This window comes from Arabidopsis lyrata (assembly GCF_000004255.2).
Source record: "Arabidopsis lyrata subsp. lyrata unplaced genomic scaffold ARALYscaffold_2, whole genome shotgun sequence".
In the NCBI taxonomy this organism is placed as follows: Eukaryota; Viridiplantae; Streptophyta; class Magnoliopsida; order Brassicales; family Brassicaceae; genus Arabidopsis; species Arabidopsis lyrata.
Genome location: NW_003302554.1, coordinates 11,498,957 through 11,514,332, shown reverse-complemented (window position 1 = coordinate 11,514,332; position 15,376 = coordinate 11,498,957). Strand labels below are relative to the sequence as shown.

Sequence of the window (15,376 nt, the reverse complement as noted above, 5' to 3'; positions counted from 1 at the left end):
TCACGTGTTAAAAGCATATTGAGACCAATACCGCATAGATTCAAGATTGTGTTTCGTTCGGACACCTTAGTGCAAAGTATTAATATGTGCTCCAGTAGAACCTATTTCAATCTAACTGAGTTTGTGAGTATATTGAGTGGTATTGTTAATCCGAATATTTGCGTTGGTAAGCCTAATTTATGAATTTATTTGTGCTTTTGGAGTTTATTTGCGATTCATGTTCTGACTGTATTATTCATGTGTGTTTCATAGATGTTTTTGGCAAAATTGTCATCGTGAGAGAGTTGATTTTTGTTCCTTCCGTGGAACATTCTCAAGGAAGATATTTTGAGCTGTACTTTGGTTTACGTGATACTGAGTAAGTCACTATTTTTATAAAGATTTAAACCAGAATATAAAGTCTTATGACTTCTTCAAATCTTAAAATTAGGTGTATCCATCTAGAGTGTCGTTTAACGGGTGACCTTGCAGTCGAGTTCTATGACTTATGGAAGCATTGTTCACGTAACACAGTGATATGTATTATCAAGTTTGTGAAATTAGAGCTATCACAGGAACATAGGTGGAGATGTACAACCGTTACCGAAGTACGAGGATTATGTTGAATCCGGATCTCAGTATTACCGACGAGATGCTTTGTTGGTAATTATTTTTTTTTTCCCGTTTACAATCAAAACTTTAAAGTTGGCGACTGGACATTCACTGTTTATGGTGTTCTAAATCGAATGTCAGGAATCCTGAAAACGACCAAGTACCTATCATCACACGCAAGGAGAATGCCATGGAGTGATGATGTTCGTTGATTTCTTATTTTCTTGGTGAACAGTTTTAAAAGATGATTTATTATTATTTTCTTAGCATTTATAATATTATTGAATTTTTTTAATTTCATCATTTTCCATATTTTACCACACTAAACCCTAGACAATTTACCATATTTTTCTTAAACTACCAAGTAACACCTAAACAATTTCTTATTTCACATGATTTTACCATTCACACAACATTATTCCCGCGCATTTGCGCGGGCAATCACCTAGTTAACACGAAATCCTATCCGTCTGAGCTAAAAGAGATTTCTGTTGAAACCTCATCGACACCGTCTCCATTTTCAGGCAACGTCTCCACTTTCTAATATCATCTTCGATCCAAATCTATCATCAAAGATAAGTGCCACTAACTTGTCATATTATTTAGAATTGATCCATAAACTCATGACATAGTAAGAGACCGAAACATATTGTATAGAGAATAGAGTTCAATCGTCACATACTATGACATATATATAATAGATCGACACACGCTTTAGTATTGAGATATGGTTTTGTTATTGTTTTACAATACACGTATCTTCAATCTACCTATCACATGTTAATAAAACAGAGATATCTGCCTTAATATATCAAATTGAACATTAGATTTGAGGGTCTATTATATTTAGTTCTTTAAGATTCCCTAAACAAAGACTATTTAGTTTTTTTTTTGTTTTTTTTTTTAAGAAAAACTCCAAATCCAACATAAAGATGGCAAAGAACCAACTATAATGCCAAATTGCCAATTAAATGGAATCAATAAACCAATCTTCCAAACTTCTTTTTCAACTCTCTAAATTCAGGTTTCTTCTTTTGGCTTCTTCACGAGTAAGTTCCATAAAGCAGTGGTTAAAACCGTTGATGTCATAAGAGAAGTGCTTATTACATTGTTAACCTGCAGATAAGAGAGAACACAATGGGTTACAAAAAGACAAATTTAGCGTTCATGTGACAAAATCAAGATACAAGAGAGGAAAAGGAGCTGGTAAAAATTAGATGTCTTTTACCTCTACTTCGCCGATACTGATCTCTTGCACGTCGACATCGTCTAAACCCACCTGAAGCTTCTTTAGATAGCCAATGGTCGAGCTTGAGCTCAGAGGTGTTATGATCAGATCATCTGATACTCTAAACCTCATGTTTCCTTTCACAAACCCTTTACATGCAGAGTCATGATTAATAGCACATTGCTCGCATGGACGCTTCACTCGCCTGAAGTTAACTAGGACCATATCATCATAACATAGCAGCTGCTTCTGGCACCTATAATACCATGGAAGTATTAACATAGACGACAGACTTGTGTTTTTGTCACAACACAACTCCTTGAAGCTTCTAAAAAGATTTCCGATACATCCATGAACCGCATTATCACCAGAAGTTTCCAACACAAATTCCAAAGAAACAGCAAGAACTAGAAATAGAAGATTCACAAAATCTTCACAGCCTTCAAAATATATAACCTTCTTGTCCTGCTTTCGAACAACTACATTGAAAGTTATCAAGTCTGATTCTGTCTCATTTCCACTTTCTTGTAGACCATGAATCATTGTCTTATGCAACCTGTTCATATTACAAGAGCTTTGTTTCCTAAGGAAAGCGTCCGTCAAAGGAGTGTCAGACGAGAATAAACAGTCCAACAAGGCGAGTACCTAATTATTGTTCAAATGCAGAGTCAAAATATGAAAAATATAAAGCCCTAATGAAATCAAAGTAGAATAAATACCTCTTCAGAACCAATGACAATAAGTGATTCACTCAACTTTTCGACATCCGCATAACCCTGATCTTTGATCACTTTAAGAAACACATCAGTAGAGTTATATTGCACTACCATATTATCAGTAATGATAAACGAAGGTTGGCCATAAAAAAATACTCCATCAACGTCGTAACCTACAACATCGCTTTCCATCTTCGTCTCTATCCCCATCTCCGTCATTATCCCCATCTCCGTCATTTCGCCACATGTACATTTTCGTCTATTCGAACTGCGCAAAATGCCTTCTTTACAATTTGTGCATATAGAGAACTTGCAAGCCTCGGTGGTATCGTTGATGTTTAGCTTTAGCTTTGGGAATATATGATCGTTGAAACCTCTCGGATACAAAAGCATATGTTTACATGCTTCAGTGAGAAAGTTATCAATCTCCAAATCTAAAACACTTTGATAAATGTTGCTGAAACAACACACTGAAGCTTGGTGAGATTGTTTCTTGACCAATCTTACGATTGTACCCATTTGGAGTTTAAGAAAACTAAAGAGAACATCAACAAAATCTTTACGTGCTTCCACCAAAACAATCTTGTTTTTCTCTTTATCAACTAGAATTTTCAGACTTATCTTTGACATTTGAGATATGAAAACAATACAAAACAAAAATTATAAGACAGACTCACAGAAGAGAAGAAATAGAATCTTTGAACTATGTATTGTTTGGTTCATATATGCTAATTTATACTGAAAAAAATTCCCAATTCCGAGATGAAAAAAATTACCAAGTTCCAAAATCTTTTTAATTATTACTCGTTCATAATTCCCATTGACCATTGTGAAAACCAAAGAAGGAACAGTCTCTATTTAATGATCAGTCAAAACAAGTTATGAGGAATGCTAAACCGAATTAAATAAAATTCACTTCAATTTGGTGATGTTTGGTTTTTTTCCGGTTCGGTTCGGCTATGAACGGTTCGAATCCATATTAAAATCAAATGATGTCATTAGCAAACTCTTCCTTCGAGTTATAATAATCTGAAACTGAGTTTAAAAATTTCTCATTTTTCGAGTTTCTCGGTCTCTTCATTGGTTGTTTAACTTTGAATATTGGAACTCAAAATTTGAATATTTTTGTAATTTGATTCTTGTTAATGGGGAAAACTTATGGACACTGTGAAATTGATTTTCTTAGCCCTTTTGATTTGCAGCAAAATAAAGTGCAATATGGTGAAGATCTTTAGGAATTTTTTGTTGCTACCTAAACCGCTAATTCAGCTTTGTTCTAGATTTGCTTAAATATTCTTGACTTTGATTCTTGTTAATGGGAAACAAGATATTTATGTACATGGTGAATTTGATTCTTATAAGGAACTTTGTTGCTAATAAACAGCTTTCTTAAACCCGCTATTTCAGCTTTACTCTAGTTATTTTTGGTTTAACTTTTTGTTCTTCAAATATTTATTTTGTTAACACCAAATTATATCCACATTCTTTGGTATATAATATGATTTTTGTAGATTAAACCATGTCACATTAGCATCAAAATACAAAATTTCTTTAGATTATGTTGATTAAAATGGTGTCAATCACAAGAAACCTATACTTTATAAATTTGATCAAGAAACTACTCAGAAGTGTTCTTAAAAATAACTTCGTTTTATGACCAAAATGAATAATGGACCTTACGTTAAAACCAGTTTAAAATCAAATCTATTAGAAACTGACTTCGTCTATGACGTGTATAATTCTAATTGGTTACGATACACAATGTTAAAATAGTTCCGAGTAGAGAGTAGAAAAGTCCTCACAAGAAGCTCTAACAAAATTTTCGTCCGGCTCCGTTTTTGCTACAGCTTTCTCCGGTTGATGGCGTTCAGGTACGTTCTGGTTAGCCTAGTGATAGGATACGTCGATACGAATTAGGCCTTGTTGGGCTTCTTAATGGGCTAATTGTTTAAGCCTGATATCTTAGTAATTGTCTTCTATCTAAAGAGATGTATTTTTAGTCTCTGCAAACGTTTATCGAAATAGATCACAAAAATGTTTATCTCTTCCTTCGTCTCCTCTCTTCTTTCTCTTTTCATCTGATTTCTTCTTCTTCTTAACTCTAATCCTTCTCTGAATCTCACCTCCTTATGTTACTCACTTGATAAGCTATTTCTGTAGATTGTTAACGAACCCATTGGAGAGAGAATTCAACTATCTTCGCTAGTAGAAATTTTTCGTATAACCACGGTTTAGCCATGGACATTCGTGGCTAATTTCATACCAGCCACGAATTAGTCACTAAAAAACAACGTGACAATTTTCGTGGTTTCTGGTGGTTTTTCGTGGCTAATTTTTGCTACGAAAAAGCCACGAAATTTTCGTGATTATTTTATTTTCGAATTTATTTTATTATATAGCCATGAATTTGCTATAGATAAAATCCGTGGCTAGACGAAAACCTAAATCTTAAAGACAAACTCTAAATTTATAAACTCTAAACAAAAATCTAATTACCAATGTATACCCTAATTAAAATTAAGATCCAACACTTTTATAAAATTCTTAGTTTTGAAATCAAACATTTCAAATCTATACCCCAAACCCCCAATTTAACTCCAAATCCTAAAATCTAAACTTTAATTAAAATTTTCATTATAGAAACTAAACCATAAACCATCAAACCAAAATATAACCATTACATTTACATAAAACCAATATTTAGAACCATTTACAAAAAAATCAGTTGTTTGTTAAGAAGAAAATAACAAAATATTTGAAATCTAATCAATTTTTTTAACCCTAAACCAAAACATAATCAGTATAATAAACTAAAATCAAATAAAAATAAAGTTTTAAAATATAATCATCATTTTATAAATTATAAACTGGAAACCATAATTAATAAATATATTGAACAAATAAAAACAAATGTATTTAATAAAAACACATACAAACAAAAGTTATAAAAAATATAGACAAAATGCAATAAAAGAGACTTGCTTCTCATTGGTTACGCCACATTGACGAGGATCACAGTTTTGTTGATCATCCACCATTGATAACATTAAATCTAACGGACATAAATCTTCCTTTTATTTTGTTTCTCATTCCCAACAAAAGCAATTACTCTCTTCTTCTTCTCTCTCTTTTTTACGATCTCTACTTCTCTTTTCCTGTTTCCTTTTTGTTTTTGGGTTGGAAAAACCCACCCCCAAATAGTTGGGGTTGAAAATGGCCGCTTTTCCGCCACGTCAATGCCACGATATCGCTGACTCAGCAGCCGTTAAATCCCGAACTAACACCGTCTTCTGTCGTGTTAAAATCGGCTAATTTTCATTAGTTTAGGTTTTGAATTTGAATTAGTTTTGAGTTTGGATAAAAATTGACGGGGGGCCTTAGTTTGGGATGGAAAAACCCGCCCCCAAATAGTTGGGGTTGAATGTGTTTTTTTAATAAGTAAACTAGACTCTCATTTTTATTAAAATCCTGGGCCGTCTTTAAAAGCCCAATAAAGGCCCAAACGTTCTCTATAAATCTATAATATTTCGACGTAAACGGCTAAACCCTTTTGCCTTCTCTGCTTTTTCATCCAAAGTCCAATTAGCCCCTCTCTCTCTCTCTCTCTCCTCGCCGGAGATGAGCTAGATTCCTCCGTCACCACCGCATCTCACCGGATATTTTCCTTCCGTCATTCTGAAATAATTCAACTAATACACCAATTTTTACTCGGTAGAAACTGTCGATGGCAACCATTGTAGCTGTAAGTCACAGTTTTTTTTTTTTTTGTTTGGACAAAACCCTGTTTCGTGACTGTTTTTGTTGATTGCTGTGACAGAATAAAGAATTTACGGGAAACCCAAGACGACAACTCGCTAAGCTCTTTGAGGTGTCTCTTAAATTAACAGTTCCTGATGAACCTAATGTTGAGCCCTTGATTGAGCCTGGAAAATTTGGAGATTACCAATGGTGCTTCCTCTTTCACTCTAAATACTAATTAAACTTGTTTTCTGTTTGTTTAACTTCATCATATTGTTGTTGTTTGCAGTAACAATGCAATGGGACTATGGTCCTTTATCAAAGGAAAGGGTACACAGTTCCGTGGTCCTCCCGCTGTTGGACAGGTTGGTTGGTTGGTTTGGTCTAGGCTTTTTATCTCTTTTAACTCTTATTATGTTTTGTTTTTTCACTTAGGCTCTTATTAAGAATCTCCCTAGTTCTGAGATGGTGGAATCATGCTCTATAGCTGGACCTGGATTTGTTAATGTTGTGCTATCAGCTAAGTGGATAGCTAAGGTGATCATGTTGTATTGTCATTTTATAGTTCTTTCGTATTAATAATTTTGTGTTTGTCATAATTGTTTTGTAATCTATCTGCAGAGTATTGAAAATATGCTTGTTGATGGAATTGATACATGGGCGCCTACTCTTTCGGTTAAGAGAGCTGTAGTTGATTTTTCCTCTCCCAACATTGCTAAAGAAATGCATGTTGGTCATCTAAGATCAACTATTATCGGTGACACGCTTGCTCGTATGCTCGAGTACTCTAAGGTTGAAGTTCTACGTAGAAACCATGTTGGTGACTGGGGAACACAGGTAGCTAGCTACTTTTCTGCCCTTTATATGATTTCTTAACCTTGAAACCGAGTTTTTTTATATATTTTATTCCCGAAATTTATCGAAGAAATAAAAGCTGCTTTTATTCTGCAGTTTGGCATGTTGATTGAGTTTCTCTTTGAGAAATTTCCTGATACAGATAGTGTGACTGAGACAGCAATTGGAGATCTTCAGGTCAGCTGCCTTGCATCATATGGCTTCTCAAGCTTTACCAATATTGGCATAATATGCTTCATGTGAAAAACCATAGCAATATAGTTTCTAACTTTTGATGTCCTCTGATAGATGTTTTACAAGAAATCAAAATTGAGATTTGATTTGGATCCGGAGTTTAAGGAAAAGGCACAACAGGCTGTGGTCCGTCTACAGGTAAATAACAATTTTTATCCTCAATCACTGGTGCATTCTTCTGTTTCTCAGTGTCTCAATTTGCAGCTACCTTTAGTTGCAAAATCTAAGTCACTCACTTGTCAAAAAAAATTCTTTGTTTTAGGGTGGAGATCCTGTTTACCGCAAGGCTTGGGCTAAGATTTGTGAAATCAGCCGAAATGAGTTTGCCAAGGTGTACCAACGCCTTCGAGTCGAGCTTGAAGAAAAGGTAAAGGAATAGTTGGGACCTATACTAAATTATAGAGACAGAATGGGAAAGAGATATACATGGATGTGTAATGGAAAATACATTGATTTATGACAGGGAGAAAGCTTTTACAACCCTTATATCGCTAACGTAATTGAGGAATTGAGCAGCAAGGGGTTAGTTGAAGAAAATGAAGGTGCTCGTGTGATATTCGTCGAAGGCTTTAACATCCCACTCATGGTTGTAAAGAGTAACGGTGGTTTTAACTATGCCTCTACCGATCTGACTGCTCTTTGGTGGGCTATCTTTATGTTAATCTGGACTTTAGTAGCAATGTTTGGAAAATACATCTCATATATTATGACTTCCGTATTGTCTGATGGTGCTAAAATCTTCCTGGCCCAGGTATCGGCTTAATGAAGAGAAAGCTGAGTGGATTATATATTTGACCGACCTTGGCCAGCAGCAGCACTTTCATATGTTCTTCAAAGTAGGTTTCATGAATATGTTTTTCACGTCTTGTGAATGTTGTCTTGATTGAAACTGTCAGTCGTAACTGTGGTTATCATGTAACTCTGAATCAGGCTGCCAGAAAAGCAGGCTGGCTTCCAGACGATGACAAAACTTACCCTAGAGTTAACCATGTTGGTTTTGGTCTTGTCCTTGGAGCTGATAACAAGCGATTTAGAACTCGGGCAAACGAGGTAGTCCGACTAGTTGATTTGCTAGATGAGGCCAAGGATCGCAGTAAAGCTGCCCTTATTGAGCGAGGTATCCAACTTTGTGTCAGCACTCTCTAAATTGCTGTACTATTCATTCTTCAGTCATTATATGGTCTTATTCATCCCGTATATGTTGTTTCTCTGTTTAGGTAAGGACAAAGAATGGACACCTGAGGAGCTGGACCAAACAGCTGAGGCAGTTGGATACGGTGCGCTGAAGTAAGTATTAATCTCTATTCTACTGCTGGTACTGGTGATAGTGAATTCTATTTAGTATCTTCTGGTTTTCGATGACTTTTGTAACCAAGGCTGCACAAATGCGATAAATGACTTGTGGTATTGTTGAATTTGCTTTCAAGGTTTGCTGACCTGAAGACCAACAGATTGACGGGTTATACTTTCAGCTTTGATCAAATGCTTAATGACAAGGTACTGGAATTTTGGAGCTAGTCTACATATTTGCACTATTGAGTCATCTACACATACTTATTGAATATTTTGATCATGTAGGGAGATACAGCCGTTTACCTTCTTTACGCCCATGCTCGGATCTGCTCAATCATAAGAAAGTCTGGCAAAGACATAGATGAGCTAAAAAGGGTATTTTAGCAGCATGAACTCAAACACCTACAAACTCTGTGTAATGTGCTAACACTTATTTTATTGCAGACAGGAAAGATAGCATTGGATCATGCAGCGGAACGGGCACTGGGGCTTCACCTGCTTCAATTTGCTGAGGTAAGAAAAACACATGCTCATTAGATTTGTACTTTGATATTCTTGGTAACAAGAAGATGAACATTTGTTGTGTGAACGAATTGCTTGCTTGCAGACGGTTGAGGAAGCGTGCACCACATTGTTACCGAACGTGCTGTGCAAGTACCTTTACTACTTATCCGAAGAGTTCACCAAATTCTACTCCAATTGTCAGGTGAGCATTACCGAAATCCTACTTCTCTATCTAAACCGTTGATTATAACCAAGCAAACCCGCCATTGTTTTCATCTTTCTCTTTACAGGTGAATGGTTCAGCAGAGGAGACAAGCCGTCTCTTACTTTGCGAAGCAACGGCTATAGTCATGCGGAAATGCTTCTACCTTCTTGGAATCACCCCTGTTTACAAGCTTTGATCCATCATAATGAAACTACCCAATATTTTTTCTGTTTAGACAAATTTTTACTTGAATCTTTTGGTTCAATATATGGTAATTTACTCCGAGATGAAAAAAATCACCAAATTCCCAAATCTGTTAAATTTCAAAATTCCACTTGACCATTGTGAAAAACCAAAGAAGAAACACAGTTTCCATTAAAGAGGAGTCAAATTATGAATCAGAAGATTACTCAACCGAATTAAAAATCATTTCGATTTGGTTATGTTTTACTTTCCGGTTCAATCCGGTTACGACCGGTTCGAACCAAATCACATAATCCTATTATCATCTTCGTCTCCCAAAAGAAGCTTCGAAGCCATTGAAGCAGCAACAATGATACTACGTCGTTTCATCTGCTACAACGCTTCTTCAACTGTTTCATCTATAGCTCCGTCTCCGAAGAAGAAGCCTCTCATCTTCTTAGGCTCTCCTCAGGTCAGAAAGATTTATCATCTTCGTCTGTAAAATAGCTATGGGTTTAGGGTTTAGCTTAATCTAATTCCTTTCTGTGAAATTAGGTCTCCGTGACTGTGCTTGAAGCTCTTTTCAATGCATCTGCTGCACCAAACTCTTCCTTTGAGGTATAATCTGAAACTGGCACTGTGAAATTGAGATTTTGAATAATGGAACTCTGATTTGAATGTTTTCTGATTTTGATTCTTGTTAATGGGAAATTTGATTGTTTATGAACAATGTGATATTGATTTTGTTAACCCTTTTGATTATGAAACAAGATAATGAGAAATGTGGTGAAGATCTTTAGGAACTTTTGTTGTTGGTGAAGATCTTTAGGAACTTTTGTTGTTACTTAAACCGGTTTTGAACCCGCTAATTCGGCTTTTGTTCTAGGTTGCAGGCATTGTTACACAGCCTCCATCAAGGAGAGATCGGGGTAGAAAAGTGTTGCCTTCGCCTGTAGCGCAATACGCTCTTGATAAAGGCTTACCTTCTGATCTCATTTTCTCCCCGGAGAAGGCAGGAGATGTAAGGATTCTTGTTTGATTAATATCAAGCTCTTGCTTTTTGGAATGATGTGATCTTTCGTTCTTTCTTGTGACAATGACATCGCATTTCTTCTATGAAGGAAGCATTCTTATCGGCTTTACGAGAGTTGCAACCTGAGCTTTGTATTACAGCAGCTTATGGGAATATATTGCCTACTAAGTTCCTTAAAATTCCATTACATGGTTAGTAAAAGTTGATACTGAATGGAACATTCTAGATAGTCGATGGAAACGAATTTTGTTTGTTTATACTGCGAATGAGTCTTGTGTTTTGAGCCAATATTTAATGGTTTAGGGACAGTGAACATACACCCAAGTTTGTTGCCCCTGTACCGTGGTGCAGCTCCAGTTCAAAGAGCATTACAGGTGCAAATCAATCTTAACTCATTCCATTCTCCCTCTTATTGCTTAGCCTCTTACTTACTACATTGCTAAGACTCTTGACTCAAGTGTGCACAATAACACTTGGTGGCTACACTAGGATGGTGTCCCGGAAACAGGAGTATCATTAGCATTTACCGTGCGAAAGTTAGATGCAGGGCCAGTGATTGCCTCTAAGAGGTTCCAAGTGGATGATCTAATAAAGGTATTCACTTTATCCCCGACGTAGCGCATCATCTTTATTATATTCTCTGGATGTCAATGACCCCTCTGTTTGAATCATCTGCAGGCACCAGAACTGCTCTCGTTCCTATTTTCTGAAGGTAATATAATAAACGAGAGCAGTACCTGCTTATGCTTTTCAGTAAAAAATATGTGAGCAGTGTCTAAGCGAAAATAAACTTTGCAGGTTCAAAGCTTCTTATCCGTGAACTTCCCTCAATATTTGATGGGTCTGCAAAATCAAAAGCAGCTCCCCAAGATGATTCTAAAGCTACCTTAGCTCCAAAGGTATCTGTTGTGTGTCTTGTATCATTCAAAATATGGCACAAAAATTATAAGGCAATGCTGCTATATTGCTTCATGTATGAGATAACGTAATCTGATTCGAAATTTGGTTCTTATGTGACTGAAATGATTCAACTGATGCACAGATAGCTCCAGATGAGGCTTGGCTCTCTTTTGACGAGGAAGCTTTTGTTCTACATAACAAGGTAGAAGAACCCCTTCATTTCGTTCACTTGGTCTATAATCCTAAACATAAAAAGTAAAACGGCTTTCCAGGTTCGTGCATTCGCAGGATGGCCGGGAACAAGAGCAAAAGTTGTAGTCCTCGATGATAAAAGCGGTCAGCAAAATGTGCTAGAGCTTAAAATCATGTCCACTCGAGTATGCAAAGATCTGGAAATCCAGGATGGTGGACAAGATTATGTAACTTTCAAGAAAGGTTCATTGGTGTTTCCCTGTGGAGGAGGTACTGCTTTAGAGGTAAAAGCTATAAACAAATCACTGCCACTATTCTCTAAATCAACCAAGTTACAAACTCACTGTGATACAAAAAAACACACATGTTATAATGCGGTAATCAGACATTAACCTAGTATTTTAAAAGCTAATATTTGGTGTTACTGATTCAGGTACTAGAAGTCCAGCTTCCTGGTAAAAAAGCTATCAACGCGGCCGCCTTTTGTAAACATTTTGACCCTACATTTGTTGTAAACTTGTAACAGTTTGCTTAATAAAATACAGTTAACGAAAAAAACAAAAACCTCATAATCAAATTCTTTTTCTCTGCTTGAATCCTTGGATTTTGCCTCGTCTTCTTCGCCAAATTCAAGGTTTGGTTTTCTCCAGCAACATCGATCTTCTGTGGATGACGTTAATAGGGAACAAGAAGAAGAGAAATTCCTAAACTTTGTTACAGGTACCAAATTTCGATCTCGAAAGGCTCTTCCTTTTGCTTCGTGCTTCAAGTTTAATCTCATCAGATTGCTACTAGCTTCTCTGTCGTTTGGTTTGATTCACTTTTCCATCATTTCTGCTCACACTAATCTATTCTCTCTTTCTTCTCATCGGAAATTGTGTGTTCTCGATCTCTAGGGTTCAAATATTGTTAATACCTCGCTTGGTCCTGTGGGACTCGACAAGGTATGTAATCTCTGATTCTCTACTTGTTTGAGATTTATTTATTTGGTTTCTCATGTATCTTGTTTCCAATTTCCTTTCTTTGCAGAAACCTTGCTTAAACCCTAGAGAGATAGACATGTTTCGAGCAGTGGGATCGGCTTTGAAGAGGAACAAAGAAGCGTTTAATGGAATCGCTCGAGGATTCACCACTTCGTCTCATCAAGCTTTCACTTCTAACATTACAGCTGCTACTGTAACCTCTGCTTCGTCTTCTTCTCTAGCTGGAAACTCCTTCTATGGCTTGCCATCTCTTCTCAAGGTAGTTTCCCAAAGGTTGATACTTTTGATTAGGGTTTATGTTAAAGTTGAGGTTTTTTATTCCTGTTAGTTGATTATGAGATTTCTCTGTTTGTTTGCTTAGATTCTAAGATTATGTTTTTGTGTAGGGTCAAAATGCTTCAATGTTTAGAAAGATGTCAACTGTAGCGTCGATTAGCTCAGAGAGTAAAGAGGGTTTGAAGCATCTTGTCACTGGAGGACCTCAAGCTCGTAAATGGGTTGGCATATGGCTTTTTGGTTCTGCTACTTGGGTTTTCAGCATGGTTGTTCTAGGCGGAGTTACTCGATTAACTCGATCTGGTTTATCCATGACTGATTGGAAATTTACTGGTGAATTCCCTCCGCTGTCAGATGAAGCATGGGTTTGCGAGTTTGAGAAATATATGCAGTCTCCTGAATATAAGCGGTTAGTTTTGCGATTTTGGTTGCTATGTTGCTTGCATTTGCGTTTTTTGTCTTTGGACCAACTCTTGATTTTGAAAATGCTGTTTGTGTTTTGGGATTTGGTGGTTTTGCAGTGTGAACAAAGGGATGAATCTTGAAGATTTTAAGTTTATATATTGGATGGAGTATGCTCATCGAATGTGGGGAAGAGGATTGGGAATCATGTTTGCTTTGCCGTTTTCCTATTTTCTGCGGAAAGGGTATATTACTCTACGTCTTGGAGTTCAGCTCTCTGGTTTATTTGCGCTTGGTGCTGGACAAGGTCTCATTGGTTGGTGGATGGTTAAAAGTGGTTTAGAGGTAAAGATTAGGAACTGTTGTAGATTCTCTTATTAGATGTTATTATGTGCTGTGTAACCAGTAATCAGTTTGGTCCTGTAGGAGCCGCCATCTGAATATTCTCAACCGAGGGTAAGCCCGTACCGTCTTGCAGCTCATCTGACCTCAGCTTTTGCCATTTATTGTGGACTTTTCTGGACCGCTCTCTCTGTTGTTATGCCTGAACCACCAGCTGAGTCATTGGCTTGGGTTAGGGGAGCCGCTAAAGTGAAGAAGCTTGCATTACCAGTAAGCTTGATTGTTGGTATCACTGCAATTTCAGGAGCCTTTGTTGCTGGAAATGATGCTGTAAGTAAATTAACAAACTTGGATCTAAGCTTCTATTATATTAGTTACAGAAAGGAAGCTGAGTATTTTGATCTCTCCGCTTGTGAATTGTAGGGTCGTGCATTCAACACATTCCCGAAAATGGGCGATACATGGATCCCAGATAATATATTTGAGATGAAACCACTTTTACGCAACTTGTTCGAGAACACAGCAACTGTTCAGGTACACCATTGACACAAAGCTTTCTCAAATTGCGTCAATAGTCTCCAAAAGACTTAAACTTAACTTAAATTTCAGCTTGATCATCGCCTTCTTGCAACCACAACCCTAATCGCAATTGGAACAATGTGGTGGTTCACAAGGAAGCTAGACATACATCCAGCCGTTAAAGCTTTGATCGGAAGTACCGTCGGAATGACTGCTGTTCAGGTAAATCAATCAACATAAACTTTCATGGAAACTTAAACTCCAAACGATTGATGGGGTTTTTGTCGTTTTTTGCAGGTGACATTAGGTGTATCAACGCTTCTGAGTTATGTTCCGGTCTCACTAGGAAGCGCACACCAAGCAGGAGCTTTAACACTTCTCAATTTGATGCTACTTCTCAATCACACTCTTCGGAGGCCATCACCTTCTCTTCTCAAGTCTCTTCCACAAGTTGCTAAATCAAATTTTAGCTAAAGCCCTCTTCACTAAAATCTTCCGTTTTTCATTATTTACTAAAGAAACTATTCTTTGGCTCACTATTATACTAGCAAGCTTTCATCGAGTCCTGCGTCAATGATGTTGTATTATCAGTCATGACTCGAAAAATAAAGTACGAAAACAATTAACAAAAGTTTCATATGAATCCTAGAACTTGAGGATTTGTTGGTGTCTAATTCTCTATGTTTCATTGACGAATAAAAAATAACTGGATCATTCTAGTTAGACTCAAAATTTTCTTATACCAATTTGGTTCAATGCTAAATTTTTGTTCGGTTTTGGTTTAGGTACGATTCGGTTATTTCAGTCCGGTTCAAATCCGTAAGTCTTGTGGATAATGTAAAGAGAGAGTTTTTGGCTTTTTGGGTATAGAAAACTATACACATGTCGGGTGGCTTATTCTCTAAATCAACTAAGTTATAGACTCACTAACTGTTGATACAAAAGGCAGATGTTATGATTAAAAAGCTAATATTTGGTGTTGCTGATTCAGGTACTAGAAGTTGAGCTTCCTGGAGGCTGAAGCAATAGGAGGACGTAAACCTTTAAAATTTGTCAAGATCATACAAACTTTGAGAACTCTTAAAATCTCTCTCACGATCTCTATAAATAGAAAAGTAAGAAGCTCTCTCAATTAAGCGTGCCCCTAATTGATAACCTTACATCACATAGTACTTTGATTGA

General features: G+C 36.6%; 4 protein-coding genes across 6 annotated transcripts; 3 read left to right on the top strand and 1 right to left on the bottom strand.

The window, feature by feature from the left end:
- Positions 1 to 1,444: 1,444 nt before the first annotated feature.
- Positions 1,445 to 3,201, bottom strand: LOC9324583. Its single transcript, XM_002887007.2, has 3 exons — positions 2,539 to 3,201; positions 1,820 to 2,464; positions 1,445 to 1,707 (listed from the first exon to the last, which is right to left on the bottom strand). The coding sequence occupies exons 1-3, from the start codon at positions 3,163 to 3,165 to the stop codon at positions 1,612 to 1,614; spliced, it is 1,368 nt and encodes a 455-aa protein (XP_002887053.1). The 5' UTR covers positions 3,166 to 3,201; the 3' UTR covers positions 1,445 to 1,611.
- Positions 3,202 to 6,078: 2,877 nt separating this feature from the next.
- On the top strand, positions 6,079 to 9,676 carry LOC9324582 (arginine--tRNA ligase, cytoplasmic). Its single transcript, XM_002888473.2, has 18 exons — positions 6,079 to 6,188; positions 6,245 to 6,277; positions 6,353 to 6,483; positions 6,563 to 6,638; positions 6,709 to 6,810; positions 6,895 to 7,110; positions 7,225 to 7,305; positions 7,417 to 7,500; positions 7,625 to 7,729; positions 7,826 to 8,004; positions 8,114 to 8,198; positions 8,293 to 8,479; positions 8,580 to 8,649; positions 8,790 to 8,859; positions 8,941 to 9,030; positions 9,100 to 9,168; positions 9,263 to 9,361; positions 9,450 to 9,676. Exons 2-18 carry the CDS (start codon positions 6,260 to 6,262, stop codon positions 9,558 to 9,560), a joined length of 1,773 nt encoding a protein of 590 aa, XP_002888519.1. The 5' UTR covers positions 6,079 to 6,188; positions 6,245 to 6,259; the 3' UTR covers positions 9,561 to 9,676.
- Positions 9,677 to 9,883: 207 nt separating this feature from the next.
- Positions 9,884 to 12,268, top strand: LOC9324581 (methionyl-tRNA formyltransferase). The gene is made up of 11 exons (XM_002888472.2): positions 9,884 to 10,019; positions 10,103 to 10,165; positions 10,434 to 10,568; positions 10,669 to 10,771; positions 10,884 to 10,954; positions 11,070 to 11,174; positions 11,259 to 11,292; positions 11,379 to 11,479; positions 11,623 to 11,682; positions 11,753 to 11,956; positions 12,106 to 12,268. The coding sequence occupies exons 1-11, from the start codon at positions 9,918 to 9,920 to the stop codon at positions 12,193 to 12,195; spliced, it is 1,068 nt and encodes a 355-aa protein (XP_002888518.1). The 5' UTR covers positions 9,884 to 9,917; the 3' UTR covers positions 12,196 to 12,268.
- Positions 12,269 to 12,286: 18 nt separating this feature from the next.
- LOC9324580 (cytochrome c oxidase assembly protein COX15) lies at positions 12,287 to 14,868 on the top strand. Of its 3 annotated transcripts, XM_021034544.1 has the most exons (9): positions 12,287 to 12,392; positions 12,569 to 12,616; positions 12,702 to 12,914; positions 13,042 to 13,340; positions 13,453 to 13,678; positions 13,760 to 14,005; positions 14,099 to 14,209; positions 14,285 to 14,416; positions 14,492 to 14,868. In XM_021034544.1, exons 3-9 carry the CDS (start codon positions 12,732 to 12,734, stop codon positions 14,666 to 14,668), a joined length of 1,374 nt encoding a protein of 457 aa, XP_020890203.1. In that variant the 5' UTR covers positions 12,287 to 12,392; positions 12,569 to 12,616; positions 12,702 to 12,731; the 3' UTR covers positions 14,669 to 14,868. The 3 variants fall into 3 exon arrangements, with proteins under 3 accessions (XP_020890203.1, XP_002888517.1, XP_020890204.1); XM_002888471.2 differs by lacking the exon at positions 12,569 to 12,616; XM_021034545.1 differs by lacking the exons at positions 12,287 to 12,392; positions 12,569 to 12,616 and adding an exon at positions 12,408 to 12,482.
- Positions 14,869 to 15,376: the final 508 nt, after the last annotated feature.